Source organism: Pan paniscus, chromosome 8 (assembly GCF_029289425.2).
Source record: "Pan paniscus chromosome 8, NHGRI_mPanPan1-v2.0_pri, whole genome shotgun sequence".
Lineage (NCBI taxonomy): Eukaryota > Metazoa > Chordata > Mammalia > Primates > Hominidae > Pan > Pan paniscus.
In genome coordinates, this window is record NC_073257.2 from 136,544,124 (window position 1) to 136,561,042 (window position 16,919).

The 16,919-nt window shown below is 53.6% G+C and overlaps 1 protein-coding gene across 4 annotated transcripts in view; it reads right to left on the minus strand.

Moving 5' to 3' along the window:
- FAM53B (family with sequence similarity 53 member B) overlaps window positions 1-16,919 on the minus strand; it is a 125,644-nt gene that overhangs the window by 78,008 nt on the left and 30,717 nt on the right. For 2 of the 4 annotated variants that reach the window (XM_034931659.3, XM_055093441.1), the window contains exon 2: window positions 9,865-10,116. In XM_034931659.3, the coding sequence (XP_034787550.1) occupies window positions 9,865-9,942 (78 nt within the window). In that variant the 5' untranslated portion in view covers window positions 9,943-10,116. Of the gene's footprint in view, window positions 1-8,086; window positions 8,918-9,864; window positions 10,117-10,994; window positions 11,012-16,919 lie in introns of those variants that run through there. The other 2 variants (XM_063607559.1, XM_055093440.2) reach the window with 2 other exon arrangements.

Sequence of the window (16,919 nt, forward strand, 5' to 3'; positions counted from 1 at the left end):
CATGGGGAGAGCTCGGAAGGGCTGGCGTCTGCTCTGCAGACTGTTTTGTGGCTACATCGAGTCCCCCTGAGGCATTTTCTCTGAACTGAAACAGAAACTCAAGGGTTATATTTGGTCTCAACATAACAGCTATGGCTTTTGAACTCCTTGGCCCTGTATTTCCACAATGGTTTCCCTTTCCACTGTAAACATTCTACATCTTCCCTGATGCCCCCCGCCTACCCTCAACTGAATGCTATGGCCACCAGGCAGAAAATAGGCCAACGAGGCCTAGAAGAACCCCAAATCCAGGGCACTTGCTCCATGGCTACACAGTAAGCTGGGTGTGGAATATTCTGGGGGTTCCTCATGCTAGGTGATACCCAGGTCAAGAGGCTCGCTCGGTCCTCTCATGAGCAGAGACTACCCAGCCAGAGCCCCAGGAAGCAGCTCTGCCTCAAGTGCTCCAAGGCTTCCTCACTCACTCGCCCACTCGCTCAGTGGGCACGGGCTGGTGATTCTTCCTAGGCGGGCTGTGCTGGGGGTTGATCATGCAATGATGAAAGGAGCTCTCAGCCCCAGAGAAATGAGCCTGTCACAGAAGGCTCTGACTTCTAAAAGGAACCCTGAACACTCCCCATCAAAATGACACAAACAGACAAAACTTCCAGGCTGGTAAGTGGACAAGGGCCCAGGTTCTGGCTCTTTAAGGCCTGGCAGGAGGATGGGGCTGACTAGGAACGCCTGGCCCCTCCAGGTAAGAAGGCGGCAAGCACCTGGCACCAGCTCCCTCACTTCATCCCCATCCACCCAATCCAGGGACCTCTGCACAAGGTCAACACCGTGTTCATCCCACGGGGTTACTAAGGGTCCATCCTGACCAACCTGGGGACACAGAGGTGAAGGAGGGCTCGCACTTCATGGAAGACGGTCACAGACAAACCACAGGGAGATCGGGGCTGGAGGGGATGTCCAGGGCAAGTGTGCTGGGATGAGGGTGGAGGTCGGGGCAGCCTCCTGGGGGGGATGCTTAGACACTTGTTGAGGACCACAGGAGCTTCTAGGGCGGAAGGGGAACGGGGCAGTCCTCCTACAGGTTGCCCTCCTCAGTTTAAAATGATCCTAATAGTATCATCAGGCTCAGTCACCCTCCTGGATTCCACGGTGATGTAACCATCCCCTCTACCACCATCTGTGGAAATATCTGGGAAGAATTCAAAATGGCTGCACCTGCTTCCTCCCATCCCCCAACACAATCCCAGCTGAGAGGTGCAGCTGAGAACACACCGAAGTCATCCAATGGCAAGTGGATGACAAGCGCATGAGAGCACTGCTGCTGGGGCTGCACTGCCTGCACAGCCGAGAGCTCAGCCTGTGGACGCCAGGCAGGCGCCCAGTTTGCAGGCTCAGAGAGGGAAGTCAGGCCAGGGTCTTGCTTGCCAAGGAAGGCAGCTCCCAGCACTAAGGGAACACCTGGGCACAAGGAAATTACCCCCTGGGGAACCCCGGCCCCCAGCCCGTGCCTGCCAGGTGGGAGAAGGTAACCCAGGGTGGGAGGCCAGAGAGGCCACACCAGGATGGGGGCTGGGGAGAGCAGAATTGAACAGGAACACTGGAGCACCCCGTGGGCTTCACTGGCACGCATGCAGGAGGGCTTGGGGCTTTCCACACCAAAGCAGGAAGCCACGTAGTGAGCCGCCCCTGCCTGGCCAGCAGAACAGTGCTTGCTGGCCGCCTCTCACCAAGCTGGCATGTTCTAGACCAAGGGGGACCTCAGGGCCCTCCTGACCCGGGCCTTCACAAGGAACATTGCCAGAGATGCCGGGGTCTGTCTGCCCACAGAGGCAGCACTGGGCCAGCACAAAGAGCACCCCGGGCACTCGTTCATACATTCACTCGACTTGCTCATTCATTCATTCAATGAGGACTTATCAGCATCTGCAGCAGGTCCCCAGAGTGGCCTGCCATTTCTAACCTGGAAAACTGACTCCTCACCACCCCACCATTGGCCCTGATCCCAGCCACTGCCAGCCCCAGTGAACGCCCCTCCTAACCGCTCTTACAGCCTGTACCCTCGGCCCCCATTCCCCATCCTCCATCCAGAACCCAGAGCCATCTTCTTAAAGCAGAGATCAGACCACGTCATTCTGTTCCAACAACTTCCCACCACAACCAGAATCAAATCCCGGCCACTACCTCTCCTCCACAGCCTACAGGGCCCCATATGAGCCAACCTGAGTACCCCCAACCTTGCTCTGGCCCTCCCCTCCTCACTCACACCACCCTGTGGCCTCCTCAGTGGCCTTGCCGGACCATCCTGGCTAAAGCGGTGCCTCCCACCTGCTTTTCTCTCTCCCATCGCCTCATTTAATGAACATGGCAGGTATCGGAACATCTGTTCCTGTACTGATTCTCTGCTCCATGGGAACGGAAGCTTCTTGAGAAAGGAGGGCTGTCTTGGTTCCAACATCCCAGCTGACAGCAGGCACCATGGCTACAGCCACCTGTCAGCGCCAGCCTGTCCCACTCCTGCAGCCACACACCCAGTGGATGTCAGGCAACGGAAGTGGATTTTCACTGGGCAGAAGTCACTGTCTCTCAAAATCGCTGGCCTCACGCAAAGTCAAACCTCAGTGGGGAAGGGCTGAGAGGCCAGCCTGAGTGTCAGAGCCGCCCCGCAGCCTAGCCTGGCCTCCTCATGCCGGTCTCCAACACTCTACCTAAGGGTTCCCATGAACCAGCAATGGTGCACACTATGATTTTCTAACTCGAAAGAACGACTTCTCCATTTCCCCACCCCGGGCGAGCCACTGCTTGCTCCTTACTGAACACATGAAACCGTGCAGCCCAGTGGTGCGGCCCCCTTCTTCTGTCAGCAGCACCCCAATTCTGAATTGGGATACCTTCATCGTCACTGGATCACGTCTTAGTGGGACTGTCAACCAAGGTGCCTCCACCTCCCCTGGCCCCAGGCTAGGCCCAGAACTCAAGCCTGGCTGACCAGACACTGGTTCCATGGCTGACTCCTGAACCACAGAGCTGGGGCTGATCCGCCCAGGAGGGAGGCCCTCAGCCTGCCCGTGAGCACCTGCTTCTAAAGTCCTCCCAGCTGCTCCCACCCTGCCCTTTCTGAGGCCCGACTGGCCCCCTCCTCTCCAGCCCTGCGAGCTCGCCCTGTGCTTCAGGGAGTTCTCTTTCGGGGTGAGTTAGCTGGAGATGGCCTCTGGTGCTGACAAAGGAGGAACCCTGACTGATTTCGTGCTTGACCTCAAGACCAGATCACGGCCCATCTTGCTTTCTGAGCCCCATCCGTGAGGCTAAGCCAGTGGCGGCCAGGCCAGAACGTCATGTACTGACAGCTCTCCAGGGTGCCAGGCCCCAGTGTACCCTGACCGCTGGCAGGTTTCCCTGGTCCAACTCCACATGGGCAAACCAGCAGAGTTCCTGCTTGGCTCTAGGTTGGCCAGGGCCTTTTTTTCCCCAGGCTACCCAGTATATGCTAACATTCCCACTGGTATTTACCATTCCTACACACACAGCCTTTCCAACACTTTGAACCTCCTGCACCCACAGTGGGAAGAATGAGCCAATCACGGTGTGGAGGCCCCACCAGGCCGAGGGAACCCCTCGGCCCTCTGAGGTTTCACAAGACACTCAGTGTCTGCACTCTGCGAGCACCCGAGCCCTAGCTGAGGTCTGCAGTGAAATAAGACCAGAGCACATTTCCCCTTTGTGCTTCTCCCACTGTGAAGCCTCTGTTCCCGAGCCCACCCCGGGGCAGGGCCTCATCTCTGTGAGACTCCTCAGATCACGAGAGAAGGTTTTTGGAATTAGATCCTCGTAGGAAAGGCAAAAGCTGGAAATCAAATGGAGGCTTCAGGGCCATCTGTCTGACTAAAGAAAGCAGCCCTGGCTTAAATAAAGACACAATTAAGGCTCCAAATGAGGAACTGGCCCTGCAGAAAATGCCAGGCCACAACCACGGTTCTTGGTAACTTTGCTCTGCACATTATCCACTAAAGCAATCAAGTCACCTTTTCCATCTCCTGACACGGTGTTACAGGGAGCCACAGAGCAACAGGGGGAGGCTCGCGCTCATGCCCTGCAGGGGAACGAGTGGAGCACCCACACTTCCGAAATGCAACCCCGCGAGACCGTGGCAGTCGAAAGCAAAAAGGAGATCCAGGCCTGAGACAAGAAAGAGAAGCTGAGGAGGGAACAGCACCTTTGTGTGAAGACTCTCAAAGATGCGGATAGAGATACGCTGGCCCTGACTCCTGAGGCTCTGGGATTAGCCAAAGCATGGGCGGGCCCCTTGGTATCTCTGCCTGCCCAGGGTGAAAGGCATCAGGCTGCCCTGGACCCTGTGCACTCCCACATTCTAACTTCAGGCCAGCCTGGGGCCTGCCAGAGATCCTGGCTGGGGCTGTTGAGCTCAAAGTGCCAACTTAGCATGGCCCAAAGTATGAAGAACCCCAGTGCCCAGGCAACTGGGTGCAAGGCCTGACATGGCCACTAACTCCTCAGATAAGAAAAGTCATTTAGCCTTGGCATCCTAATCTGACAAGTACAGAAGGAAGTGCTTGTTCTAGCTACCAGATCAACCCCTCCAAAGGACAAGTATTGGTTGTTACGTGGAAAGTCAGGCAGCCTGGAGCTCCATACTGCCCTCTGCCCAGGAGCAGCCAGCCATCAGCTCCCTTTGGTCTTCAGCCTTAAGGGAGGATGGGCTGCAGAAAGAAGAGCGGGCCTGGCCAAGGGAGGTGGTCACTCTGGAAACAAAAGAACAGGCCCTTGGCCTGAGTGTGGGCGTGCGGGAAGGAGCTGAGGGAGCACAGTGCTCCAAGGTCAAACGTCTGGGCTGCCTTCCAGGGGAGCAGCTAATGTTAGAACACTGGAAGGAAGAGCCCACTCGGCAGAGGAAGGCACTGGCCAGAGTGGGGGAAAGGGGAACTGGACCCAGCCATGGCTGCCGGCAGTGCAAGCGAAGCCAGGGCCATGGGCACAGCTGAGCCTCAGGGCCATCTCTCCCCAGGCAGGTGGGCCCTGTGCTGGGAAAGGCAAAATGCTGAGCACTGGTCAGTCCTTTTTTTCCCTTTTTCCCACATCTTTCTTTGAGGGAAAGACAGTTGTTTCACCAGCATTTAGTTTTTTAAAACAGGGGAACCAGAACCATGGCATGAACCCCTAAGAAGGCTGGGAGGGAGACCGAGTCCTCACACCCCTCAACAGGCGTCAGAATTGGCCACGAGCTCCTCCTCCAGTGCCACATGACACCCAGGGTTGCGAGGACCCTGGTGACTTTCCCTTGCACGTTGAGACTTTCCCGCTCTGTGACTAAGGCCTGACTCTGGGGACCCAGGGTGAGCTGCGCCTCTGGGGCCTGCTCCCATAATTCCAAAGTGGCCTATGCTGATACCAGTCCCGGCCTCCCCCACAGTCATGCTTTCCTTTAAAATCTTAAACCTCCACTTGTTATCTTCTTAGTCTGATTAGAAAACAAAAGAAAAATTATTTTCCATCGTTCTGTTGTTATCTTGATGGTATTTACACGGGGATGATGTTACCAGTTTAGGAAGCTAAAGCAAAACGCCGTCAACTTCCTCTGAACCTTTGCTGGCTGTTCAAAGCAAATGCTAGCATCAGCTTATCTCACATTCTGTCCCGTGGATGTCATCACTAGACTAAGATTATTTTCAGTATTTCTTCAGTTATTTACATCGTGTGTCTCTCCCCAAGGCCTGGAGGGGCTCCAAGGCGATCACAGCCTCTGGAACAGGGCCCATGCGAGAAGGTGCTGGGGGAAGCAGACAAGGGCCTGGACTTGAAATCTGTGACCAGGGCAGCCTCTCCCCGGGCTCTCTGAGCCACAGTTTCCTTCCTGTATAATGGGGTAGAAATGGGTGCACCCCTGCCCCTCAGCAGGTGGCATGAGGCTCAAGGACAGGGAGGAGGTACCTGGACCTCTGGGCATACAGTTTGGATGTTCGTCCCCTCCAAATCTCATGTTGAAATGTAACCCCCAATGCTGGAGGCGGGGGCCTGGTGGGGGGTGTTTGGGTCATGGGAGCGGATCCCTCATGAATGGCTTGGTGGCCTCCCCATGGTGATCAGGGAGTCCTTGCTCTTCTAGTTCATGTGAGGGCTGGTAGTTTAACAGGTCTGCCACCTCCTCCCTTCCCTCTTGCTCCCTCTCTCACCTCGTGACACACTTATTCTCCCCTCACCTTCTGCCATGACTGGAAGCTTCGTGAGGCCTTACTAGAAACAGATGCAGGTGCCATACTTTTTTCTTTTTTTTTTTTTTGGAGACACAGTCTCACTCTGTCGCCCAGGCTGGAGTGCGGTAGTGGTGTGATATCGGCTCACTGCAAGCTCCGCCTCCCAGGTTCGAGCCATTCTCCTGCCTCAGCCTCCCAAGTAGCTGGGACTACAGGCGCCCCGCCCGCCACCACACTCAGCTAATTTTTTGTATTTTTAGCAGAGACGGGGCTTCACCATATTAGCCAGGATGGTCTTGATCTCCTGACCTCGTGATCCGCCCGCTTCGGCCTCCCAAAGTGCTGGGATTACCGGCGTGAGCCACCATGCCTGGCCGGTGCCATACTTCTTATACAGCCTGCAGAACCATAAGCCAAGTAAATCTCTTTTCTTTATAAATTACCCAGCCTCAGGTATTCCTTGTAGCAACATGATATGAACTAACACACTTCCCAAGACCCTCAGTGTAGCTGCACCTCCAACACCTTCCTGCCGGCCCACGCTATAGGGCAGGCAGCGCTGAGCCAGGCCGGGCCAGGCACTGACGCCCAGTCAATGTGTTCTGGGCGCATAAGCAAACTGAGCAATGAGAAAGCCCATCTCCAACAGGGCTGCTCCCCACAACAGACCTCTCATCTGGAGCCAAGGGGAGAGAAGAGGAGGAGGAAGACCACAGATGGACCCAAAGCACCGCACACTGGGTGGTTCTGGGCCCGGACAGGCCAGTAACAAAAAGCAGCAGAAAGAAGGATACTTTCCAACCAAGCAAGGGGAGTTCAGGAAGAAAGCGCAGATTCTAATCTGTGTGGCCACAAGAGAACACATGGTAGAATCCCTTCCAGCAAAGCCGCCTGCTCTCCCCTGACTGCTTTCCCTTTCTGAGATGAGTTTTCCTTCCCTGGCCAGGGCTGGGAGGCGGTGCTCCTCCTGGCAGGGGCTCAGGCCACACCTCTTGGAACAGCAGCTCAGCTGACCTTGGGCCCACATGTCCTGGAACCAACTCTGAAGCCAACACCAGGCAGTCCCACCCTGAGAAGGGACCAAGCACAGAGGCGGCCACTGCAGCCAACTGCACAGCTGGACCCGGGTAGGGCTCCTCCCTCGGGACCTCCAGATGGCTCCTCACCCTTGAGGTCCCTTCTTTTTGGTCAGAGCTACTCTAGTCGCACCCACTCAGTCGTGAACTGGAGCAGCAGCCAGAGAGAGAGTAAGACAATGGTGAATGAGAAGAGGCCAGGTGACAGGAACCTGCAAGCTCATCCATCCACAAACATCCACTGAGCACCTGCCACGGGCTGGGCCCCGTGCATTCAGCAACAAGCAAGAGAGACATCCTCTGCTTTCTCAAAGCTCCCATTCTAGTATAAGGACTCGGTCAAGATCCACAGGGACATGTTTAAAAGTGCTAAGTGCCCAAGAGGGAAAAAGGAAAAGAGGAGAGAAAGTGTGGTGGGGGTAAGGGGTGGGCGCTGGCGCTGGGACTGAACTGTAGGTTGAGTAGCCAGAGAAGGAAGGAGGGAGGGAGCGTGTCCTACTGTGGGGAGAGGGCTCCAGGCCAAGGAAAAAGTGCAAAGGCCTGAGGCAGGCTCACGCTTGGCATATTGGAATAGGGAGGCCAGTGGGGACCGAGCAGAGGGGGCAGAGTGGCAGAGATGAGGTCAAAGCAGTCACATGGACAAGAATATATGGGGCCATGTACATCCTAGTAAGGGCTGGGTGTTTGCTAAACATTCAGTGTAAAGCCAGTGGAAGCTTCTACACAGAGAAGGACAGCTCTGACTGGGATTCTCTCTGGCTGCTCGGTGGAGAACAGGTTAAAAAGAGCCAGAGGCAGGGGACCAGTTACCACAAGAATCCTTGCGAGAGAACAGCAGGTGGAACCAGGGTGGTGGCAGCGGGGCTGGTGAGAAGTAATCACGTTACACAGCAAATGTGAACTGGAAAGGATGGGGTGGTAGCAAAAGAGCTGAATGGTCACAGCAGCTCTACTCCTTGCTGCAGTGACCAAGGCTGCCATCGAGCAAACACACCTCAGGTGCCTGCTGTCTGCCCTGCCTCAGTAGTGCTGGGGACATGGGGAGGAGCAAAGCTGAGTCCCCATCCTTGCAGCTGGGGGTGACACCCCATGGAGACCTCACAGGCTGAGGCCCATGAGCAGAGTGGCACCAGTGTCACATCTGGTAAGGGCTGAAGAGACCTGACTGAGGGAGGGCCACCAAGACTGGCGTCCAGACACTAGGCAGCAGGCAGAGGCCTGAATGCAGGCCCAGGAAGTGGGGCTAGAGGGGCAGGAGGGAAGGGGGAGGCGGAGCCAGTGAGGCAGTTACTGCCTGCTCCAGGTTGCAGCTGCCTCATTTGTAAAACAAGGAGGCTGGACCCAACAGTTTCTAAGCCACTTCTTCTCACGCTTCAAGGCCAAATCAAGTATCCCTGCTCTGCAAGGCTTTCCGTGGCGTGCTACAGCCAGGCTGGCCCTGCTCCTCTACAAGCCCTGGGCTTCCCGTGGGCTTCAGCCGCGAGTTCTTGTTCATGGGATCTTCAAGTGTCACTGTATTCACAGCTCTCCAGACACCCTCCCTCTAGACCACGAGCTTCTCAAGGGTGAGGAGTACAGGGCCTGGCTCCAGCTCATCCTGTTCCCCGAACTCCTCCAGCCTGGTGCCCAACACACGGAAGGCGCTCTGTGAGGCCTGCGGAAAGAATACAGATCTCGGTGGCTTTCCCAAGCTCCTGCCACAGCCAGAGACCTAGGTCTATCTGCTCAAGGTCTGGTTTCACTGGCATGAGCTAGGGGAAGGGGCCCACCAAGGAGGCTTAGCGTGGGTCCTCGCGAGGAGCTGGGAAGGGTGCCAGGAGGGGTCCTGGGCGAGGTGACCCTGGGCAGTTGGCCCCTTCCTGATCACGGAAGCTGCAGAGAGTTCCAAGGACTTGCCCACCTCCACGAGACTGCTTATGACTGAGTGTGGCTTCTCGCTCCCTCCGCAGGGGAGCAGCCTGCACTCACATCTGAGGAACTGGGCTTGGAAGGACAGGTCTGCTGACAGGGTTCAGCTACTGGAGGTTGTTTTGCTCGCAGTCTAAGAAGGCCGAGTTAGCTACCTCTCTGCACTAGTCCACCACGTGGTCCAGGGTGGTCCAGGGTGAACCACCTTTGGCAGAGGGTGACTGTTGCCATAGCTCACCACACCTTCTTTCCCCATCATCTCCCACTCTCGACGTTCCTGAGGCAGCACCACCCTTCAGAGGGACAGGCTTATCCAGGCCCCCATTCAGGGCACCAACCCCCTCTGGAAACCACCCCCCCTTAACGGGTGGAGACAGAAAGAATGTCAATCCTGGCTTGGCAGGCGGCAGAATCACACTTGCTGTTATTTACCAGGGGATGGCCTCCCCTCCTCATTCACCAGATGACCTCAAATCTGAGCTGAGTTCCTTCCTTCCAGCAAGTTCTCAGTCAAGCTCTGCTCCTGTGCCCTGCCGCCCCAGCCCGGGACGCCTCACAGAGCTTTGCTCTTGGGGACTCTGGACTCGATTTGCTAAGCCTAGGTGCTCAGTCCACAGCCCTGTCTGTACATCAGGCCTCAGAAATGGTCATGGAAAGCAGGAAGCCTGCCAGGTCCTCACCAGTTCACGGCTGAAGGTCCCACATGCAATGGAGTCAGCTCCCCGGGTGCTGAGGCTTTCACTTAGGACCATCACCATGATAAGGGCCTCAGGCGCTGGGCTCCATCCCAGGGTGGGTATCAGCCATCTTCACTTGGGCAGACTTGGGGTGAGTACCTCCTGGGGAATTGATGTCAGCAGAAACAGCTCCCCATTGGCCACTCACCCTTGGGGTGGGGCCCTTCTGGGAAATGGCCAAGTGTGGTCAACTCCCTGGAAAGACAAAAGAAAAGCAAAAAGATTCAGGACTAAGAAAGACGAGGGCCCTGAGAGTCACCCCTCCCACAGTACTGGAAATCCCAGGGGACGGGAACCACCTCTCTGCTAAAGGAGATGCACTCTGGGAGAGTCACCAAGGCCCAGAGTTACCTTCTCAGAGCCCCCCCGCCCACCCCTGCCATGCCAGCCTTGGGCTGCCTCACTTGTAAAATGGCCTGGTGGATAGAACAACAAATTGGGGTCCAGCCGCGTGATACCTTTAAGATCTATCTCAGGGTCTGGGTGGCTAACAATCTGCTGTCCCTGCAGCATACTCAAGTCATGTGACATCTTACCACTGAGCTGGCTCTACAGGCAGCTTCAGCACACACCAGGATACATTAAAGTAGGCCAAGGGTCAGAACATGCCTCAGCCCCGCATCCAACACCAAAGGGGTCGGCCCTCAGGCAGCCAACTGGCAGCAGGGGACCAGCAGTCAGCATGCTGGCTCCCTTCTCCAACCAGTTATGAACAGAAGCTAATGGAACAATCAGTAGGGTCCATTTAAAAAGGCATACATTTGGCCAGGCACAGTGGCTCATGCCTGTAATCCCAGCACTTCAGGAAGCTTAGGCAGGTGGATCACCTGAGGTCAGGAGTTCGAGACCAGCCTGGTCAACATGGTGAAACCCCATCTCTATTAAAAGTACAAAAAATTAGCTGGGCTTGGTGGCGTGTACCTATAATTGCAGCTACATGTAAGGCTGAGGCAGGAGAATCGCTTGAACCTGGGAGGCAGAGGTTGCAGTGAGCCAAGATTGCACCACTGCACTCCAGGTTGGGCAACAAGAGTGAAACTCCGTCCCCACCCCGCCCCCCAAAAAAGGCATACATTTCTGGTCCTTGGAAGTGCCACATTTCAACATCAACATCTTTGCAACACTGGAGGCCTTCACAGTTTTGTCATCTTCCCCAGAATGAACTAAACTAAGTGAGCTTCCAGCAGTGATGGGACCCACTCAGCATCGCCATTCTGCACAGCCTATCCGCAGCCCCTCTCCGATAACCCACCATCATTTCCCACCAAACAAATGAAGAAAGAGTGCGGCCTTCAGTTCAGGTTTGAAAAATCCCTCCTTATAAACTCATGTCTCTGATTCTATTTCCCCATGTGGCTAAACCTTCAAAGAAAGTCACACAGATACAAGGAACCTGAAGATCACCATCAAAAAGTAAAAAATAATCATAATAGTATTAAATAGAAAAGCAGCTTCCAATCTGTAATCAGAAACAAACTGCTCAACACAGGAAAATGTTTTAGAATCTGCTGCTCTGTGTAAAAATTAATTGCACCCTGGTATTTACTTGCTGTCCAGATTGTAAATCATATTTTCCTGTTTACTTCAATTAGACTTTACAGTGGGTGTTATTGAAATTGCTCAATTACAGGCCAGCTGGCAAGCACAGGAAAATTACCTTCTACTGTTCTTCGAAAACAAGGTTCATCCAAAGTGCAAAAGCAGGGAAGGGGAGGAGGGAAATCAATACATGTTCAGGAAGGGAGCCCCGGGGAGCCTGAAGATTCCCAGGTCGCATTGAGAGACCTGATGCACAGGTTCAATACCACATCGATCTAGAAGTGACACGTTCTGACCAAGTGTGATCTGTTCAAGGAAAGAATTTCAGACCACTCCTGCAAGTTCTGGCCCGGCAGCTGAGCCAGAAATGCCTGTCAGCCCCCACTGCAGGCTTAGCTCAGGAGCAGGCCAGAGAGGTGCTCCTGGACTCGCCTTTCAAAGGGGCCTTTTGTGCCTCCTCCGTGGTGGAAGCCTAATGGCAGCCGTCATGTTTCTGTGTGTGAGCCCCAATTCAGCTCTACGGCAGCCAGCCGTCGGCACAAGGCCTGAGAGGTGAGCTGCCTGTTCCCTCCTCCCCCATTTCCAGCCTCTCTCTAGGAAGCCAGGTGGGCTCAGTAGCTACAGAGGCTCAGGTCCTGAGTCAAGCACAACTGAGTTGGAATCCCAGCTCCTGAAATACATTGTTTGGCCTTTGCCAAGTTACTCTCAGAGCCTCAGTTTCCCTCTGTGTACAACAGGGAAAACAGTGCTTGCCTCACAAGGTTACTGTATCTGATGAAAACAGAGCCCAAGTCCTTTGCCCGGTGTCGCGCTCATCCGGGAGAGTGCTCAATCAGCAGCAGCTACTGCTAGCAGTTTCATGGGGGAGGCTGGGAGTCCAGATCCTCCTCTCGGCAATGGACGCCCAAGCGGCCATCCTCTCAAATGTGTTTAAAGGGAAACAAGCTAAATTCCATTAACAAGGGCCTGGCTATATGATGGCCCATCCCTCTGGTGAAGTAGGAGGAGGCCAGTAGAATGAAACTGTGGAAGTCTGTCGCCATGGGAACACATTAGCCCATCCAGACACAGCTCTGCATGAAGCAGGAAGTCAGAACGAGGCAAAGACGGGGCACCCCAGCTCTCTCTAGCTCCATCCCCAGCAGAGTCCCGACAAGGGGCCAGGGCTCAGAGAGGCAGGAGAAGCACCAAAAGCGCCTGGGTAACTGGGTGGTCAGCACACGTGGCAGGCATGGAAAGGAGAAGGCAGGTGTAGCACAATCCCTGCCCTGGGGGGTCTCACAGAGAGTGCAGTGACCCAGCCAACACATTTCAGAGGCAGGCAGAAAGGGGGACATTCATCGGAGGTAGGCCTTAAAGTGACTCCTTTGCACTGTAAGAGCCCAAGAGTGGGGACAACCTAGCTGCCTACAAGCAGGGCAAACTGGTTAAATACATTACGGTGTTGTTACATAAGGGAATACCATGTGGCCTTCAAAAATATTTTAATGAGCCAGTTCAAACTGTACAGATATGAAACAATCTCCAAGAAATCCTATAAAGTGACAAAGGCAAGAAGAGCGAGTCCACTAGCCTGAGTGACAGAGTGAGTCTCTGCCTCAAAAAAAGAAAAAAAAAAAAAAATAGAAGGAGTCCAGCATGGTCCCACACAGTGGTTGCCTGGAGAAGGGAACGACAGTTCCGGAGAGGAACCACGTCCAACCCTATGTGAGGTTTGAATATTCCATCCCACGCCTGCCCATGGTACTTTTAGTTCTTAAAAAACAGGCAAGATTTCATCAGGAAGGGCAGGGCACCCAGGCAGAGGGAAGGGTGTAAGCAAGGCGTGGCCGCCGGGTCAGACTTGGAGTATGGGAACGGTGAGCATGCTGGTGGCTGGCACACAGGGCACGCAGAGGGCACAGCAGCAGGATGGGAGCTAGAGAGAGACTCAAACCAGACCCAGGACTCTGAATGCCATACTCAATGGAGACCTTATCACTGCAGCTGTGGGGGCTCCCAAAGGAGGTTCGAAGCTGGAGCTGGCTGCTTTGATCTGTTGGGAGAGCAATTTTTTCTGAACCCTTTGCAACACCTACCACAATCCCTCACATACCCTAACAGCTCAATACACATTTCCAGAATTGAGCTAAATTACGGCAACATGTGAAATGATCTGGGCACGTTCTCAGAATTTGTGAGGCGAATCCAGACCAGCAGAGCCCAGCACGATCTGGAATTTCCTGGGATTCCTATGACCCGTGGGCCCTGGCCCGGCCAACTTCACTGGGGAATGCCAGGACCAGGCCGGAGACTTCGAGCCCAGTCTGCAAACAGGGTCAGGGTCTTCTCAAAGAGAAGCCGGGGGCATGGCCAAGAAAAAGACAGTAACTGGGTGATCCCACAGGGCGCGAGGTGGAAGCCTCGCAAAGCCCTCCCAGAGGCCACCTCTGGGGCACAGACCCTGCCATGGTCTAGTGGGTTTTCTCTTAACCTATATCAAGAATCACTTCTATCTACTGAGCACCTGCTAGGTACCAGGCGCTTTACACACATTAGCCACAAGCCAAATTGAATTATCCCCATTTTACAGCCATATACAGCAACTCACCCAGGGTCCGGGTTCAAAGCTGGGATTTGAACCCTGGTGGGCCAGCATTCAGGACTGCACTTCCCACCAGTGCCTCGCCTCTCCCTCCCCTAAAAAACCCCTTCAAATGCCCATTCAAACAACTACCAGCAAGAGTTCTCCTTAGCGTTTATTCCAGAGAGATTAAGATTTACGTTCACACACAAATGTTTGTAACAGCCCTTTATTCATAACAGCCAAAACCAGGAAATACTCCACAGACGCTTCGCTGGATGAACAATTAGACAAAATGTGGCAGGGCACAGCCACACTGTGGAATACTACTCGGCAATAAGAAGGAACCAACCAGAGACACACGCCACAACCTGGATGAGCCTCCAGAGACTCATGCAGAGTGAAAGAGCCAGTCCCCAAAGGCTCACTATTCTAGGAGTCCATTTATATCCCTTTCTTAAAATGACAAAATTATAGAATTAGTGAAGAGATGAATGGCTGTCAGGGGTTGGGGATGGGGCGTGGGAGCAGGAGGGAAATGGGCGTGGCTATGAAAAGACAGCAGGAGGGATCCTTGGAGACAGACATGTTGTGTGTCTTAACTGTATCCGTGACAATTTTCTGCTTGTGATGCTGCATTAGTTTGGTAGGATTTACCATTAGGGGACAGTGAGTAAGGGATATGCAAGATTTCTCTGTATTATTTCCTGTAACTGCATGAGTGTAAATGATCTCAAAAAAAAAATTTTAAATAAATCCCAATCTATGCATTTATCAAAATTCATAGCACTAACCACCAAAAGCGTGTATTATGCTATATATAAATTTTTAAAACTTTTTTTAAAGCCCACTGATTATACCAGGGAGACCGTGTGCGAGGGAAGGGGGGAGGAACGTGTGTGTGCTGTGGAATTTAGCAGCCCTGGCCTTCGCCATGAAATCACTCGACTTCAGTTTCCTCATCTTTAAAATGGGGGTGAGGCTGGTCACAGTGGCTCGCACCAGTGATCCCAGCATTTGAGAGGTTGAGGCAAAAGGACTGCTTGAGACCAGGAGTTCAAGACCAGCCTAGGCAACACAGCAAGACTCCATCTCTACAAAAAATAAAAACTAAAAAAAAAAATAGCCAGGCGTGGGAGTGTATGCCTGTAGTCGCAGGTACTCAGAAGTCTGAGGCAAGATTGCTTGAGCCCAGGAGTTTGAAGTTGCAAATGAGCTATGATCATGCTACTGCACTCCAGCCTGGTGATAGAGGGAGACCTTATATCAAAAGAAATAATTAAGCTGGGTGCAGTGGGTCATGCCTGTAATCCCAGCACTATGGGAGACTGACGTCAGTGGATCACTTGAAGTCAGGAGTTCAAGACCAGCCTGGCCAACATGGTGAAACCCCAACTCTACTAAAAAATACAAAAATTAGCTTGGCGTGGTGGTGCATGCCTGTGATCCCAGCTACTCAGGAGGCTGAGGCGCAGGAAACACTTGAACCTGGGAGACAGAGGCTGCAGTGAGCCGAGATTACACCACTGTACTCCAGCCTGGGCCACAGAGCAATACCCTGTCTCAAAAAATAATTATTATTATTAATTAATTAAACACAATGAGGATAATACCTTTGCCCTGGGGCTGCTGTAAGATTTAAATAAGAAAACACATATAAAAAAGCTCGGCACAGAGAAGGCCAGGCATTGGTGTCCATTCCCCTTTGCACAAGTAGCAATCATGGGCCGCACTCTCATCGGGCACCATCCTTGCATCTCGGCTGCAGTTTTCCTTGCCCTGTATTTAAGTCTTGTATTGTCACTTCCCAGTCCCCACATTCACCTCCCACCTCTCTCCCGTGACTCCCTGGGCAGTGCTCATGATAGTGGGCCTCCAGCCTGCTTCCATACACAGCTAGGGCTACCCAATATCTGCCAAAGGAGGGCTAGGTGAGGGTCTCCCCTTGGCTGGCACCCCAACCTGATCATGGAGACACAGTGCTCTCTGACTCAACCCCAGGAGCCCCTACTCAATGACTCATCTTCACCAGGATTTCCACTGAAAAGAGCAAAAGGCAAGGTCAGACTTTCCATTGATCCATGTTTATGCTCCCTGGGTGCAGACACGGTGGCAGGGGGCCCCTGCCCACCTCCCAAGTCCTCACCCCAAGTGCATCTGCCCAAGAACAGCCCCAAACTTGCCAGCATTGTGCCCAAAGCAAGGCCTATGGGTGGGAGGGCACACACACAGGTGGCTGCTGCCGTGGTCAGCAAGACGCCCCATGCCCAGAGCCCATCTCCACCCCCATGTGCCCCACACAGCCACACTTCCAGCCACAGCCCTCCCCCCTCACCTCCATTCCCATCTCCCTGGGCATCCACCAGAGGCTGGGTCCTTCTCAGCTAATCCTCTCACGTTCCTATGAACAGGCATTACGGTTGGTAGCATGCACATTTTCCAGATGGGAAGACTGAGGCTCCAAGAAAAGAAATCAAGTCATTTGCCTAATATCCTACAGCCAGCAGGGGCAAGACCAGGATTCAAACCCAGGTCTTCCTCCCCAGGCCACTCTGTCTCTGACACCACAGAAACAGGGAGGACAGCTTTGCTCTCACACAAGTCCTTGCTAACATGAAATTTTCTTGCTTTTGTTCTACAGTCTTCAATGTGTCTTCATTTGTTTGCAACCGCTGAACACAGCTATCTGATATCACTGTGGCCTGGGACTCTCAGCTTCCAGCAAGTGGGAGCCCCACCTGGCTCATCCACTTCAAAAGAGGATTGCATGCTAATGAATTAATACATACAAGAAAGTGTTGCAAACTCTACAATCCTATATAAATCTTAAGAAGATTAGAAGTTTACCAAATGCTCTGTAATGCATTTTGAAGGGCTATCCCTTAAAAGAAACTGG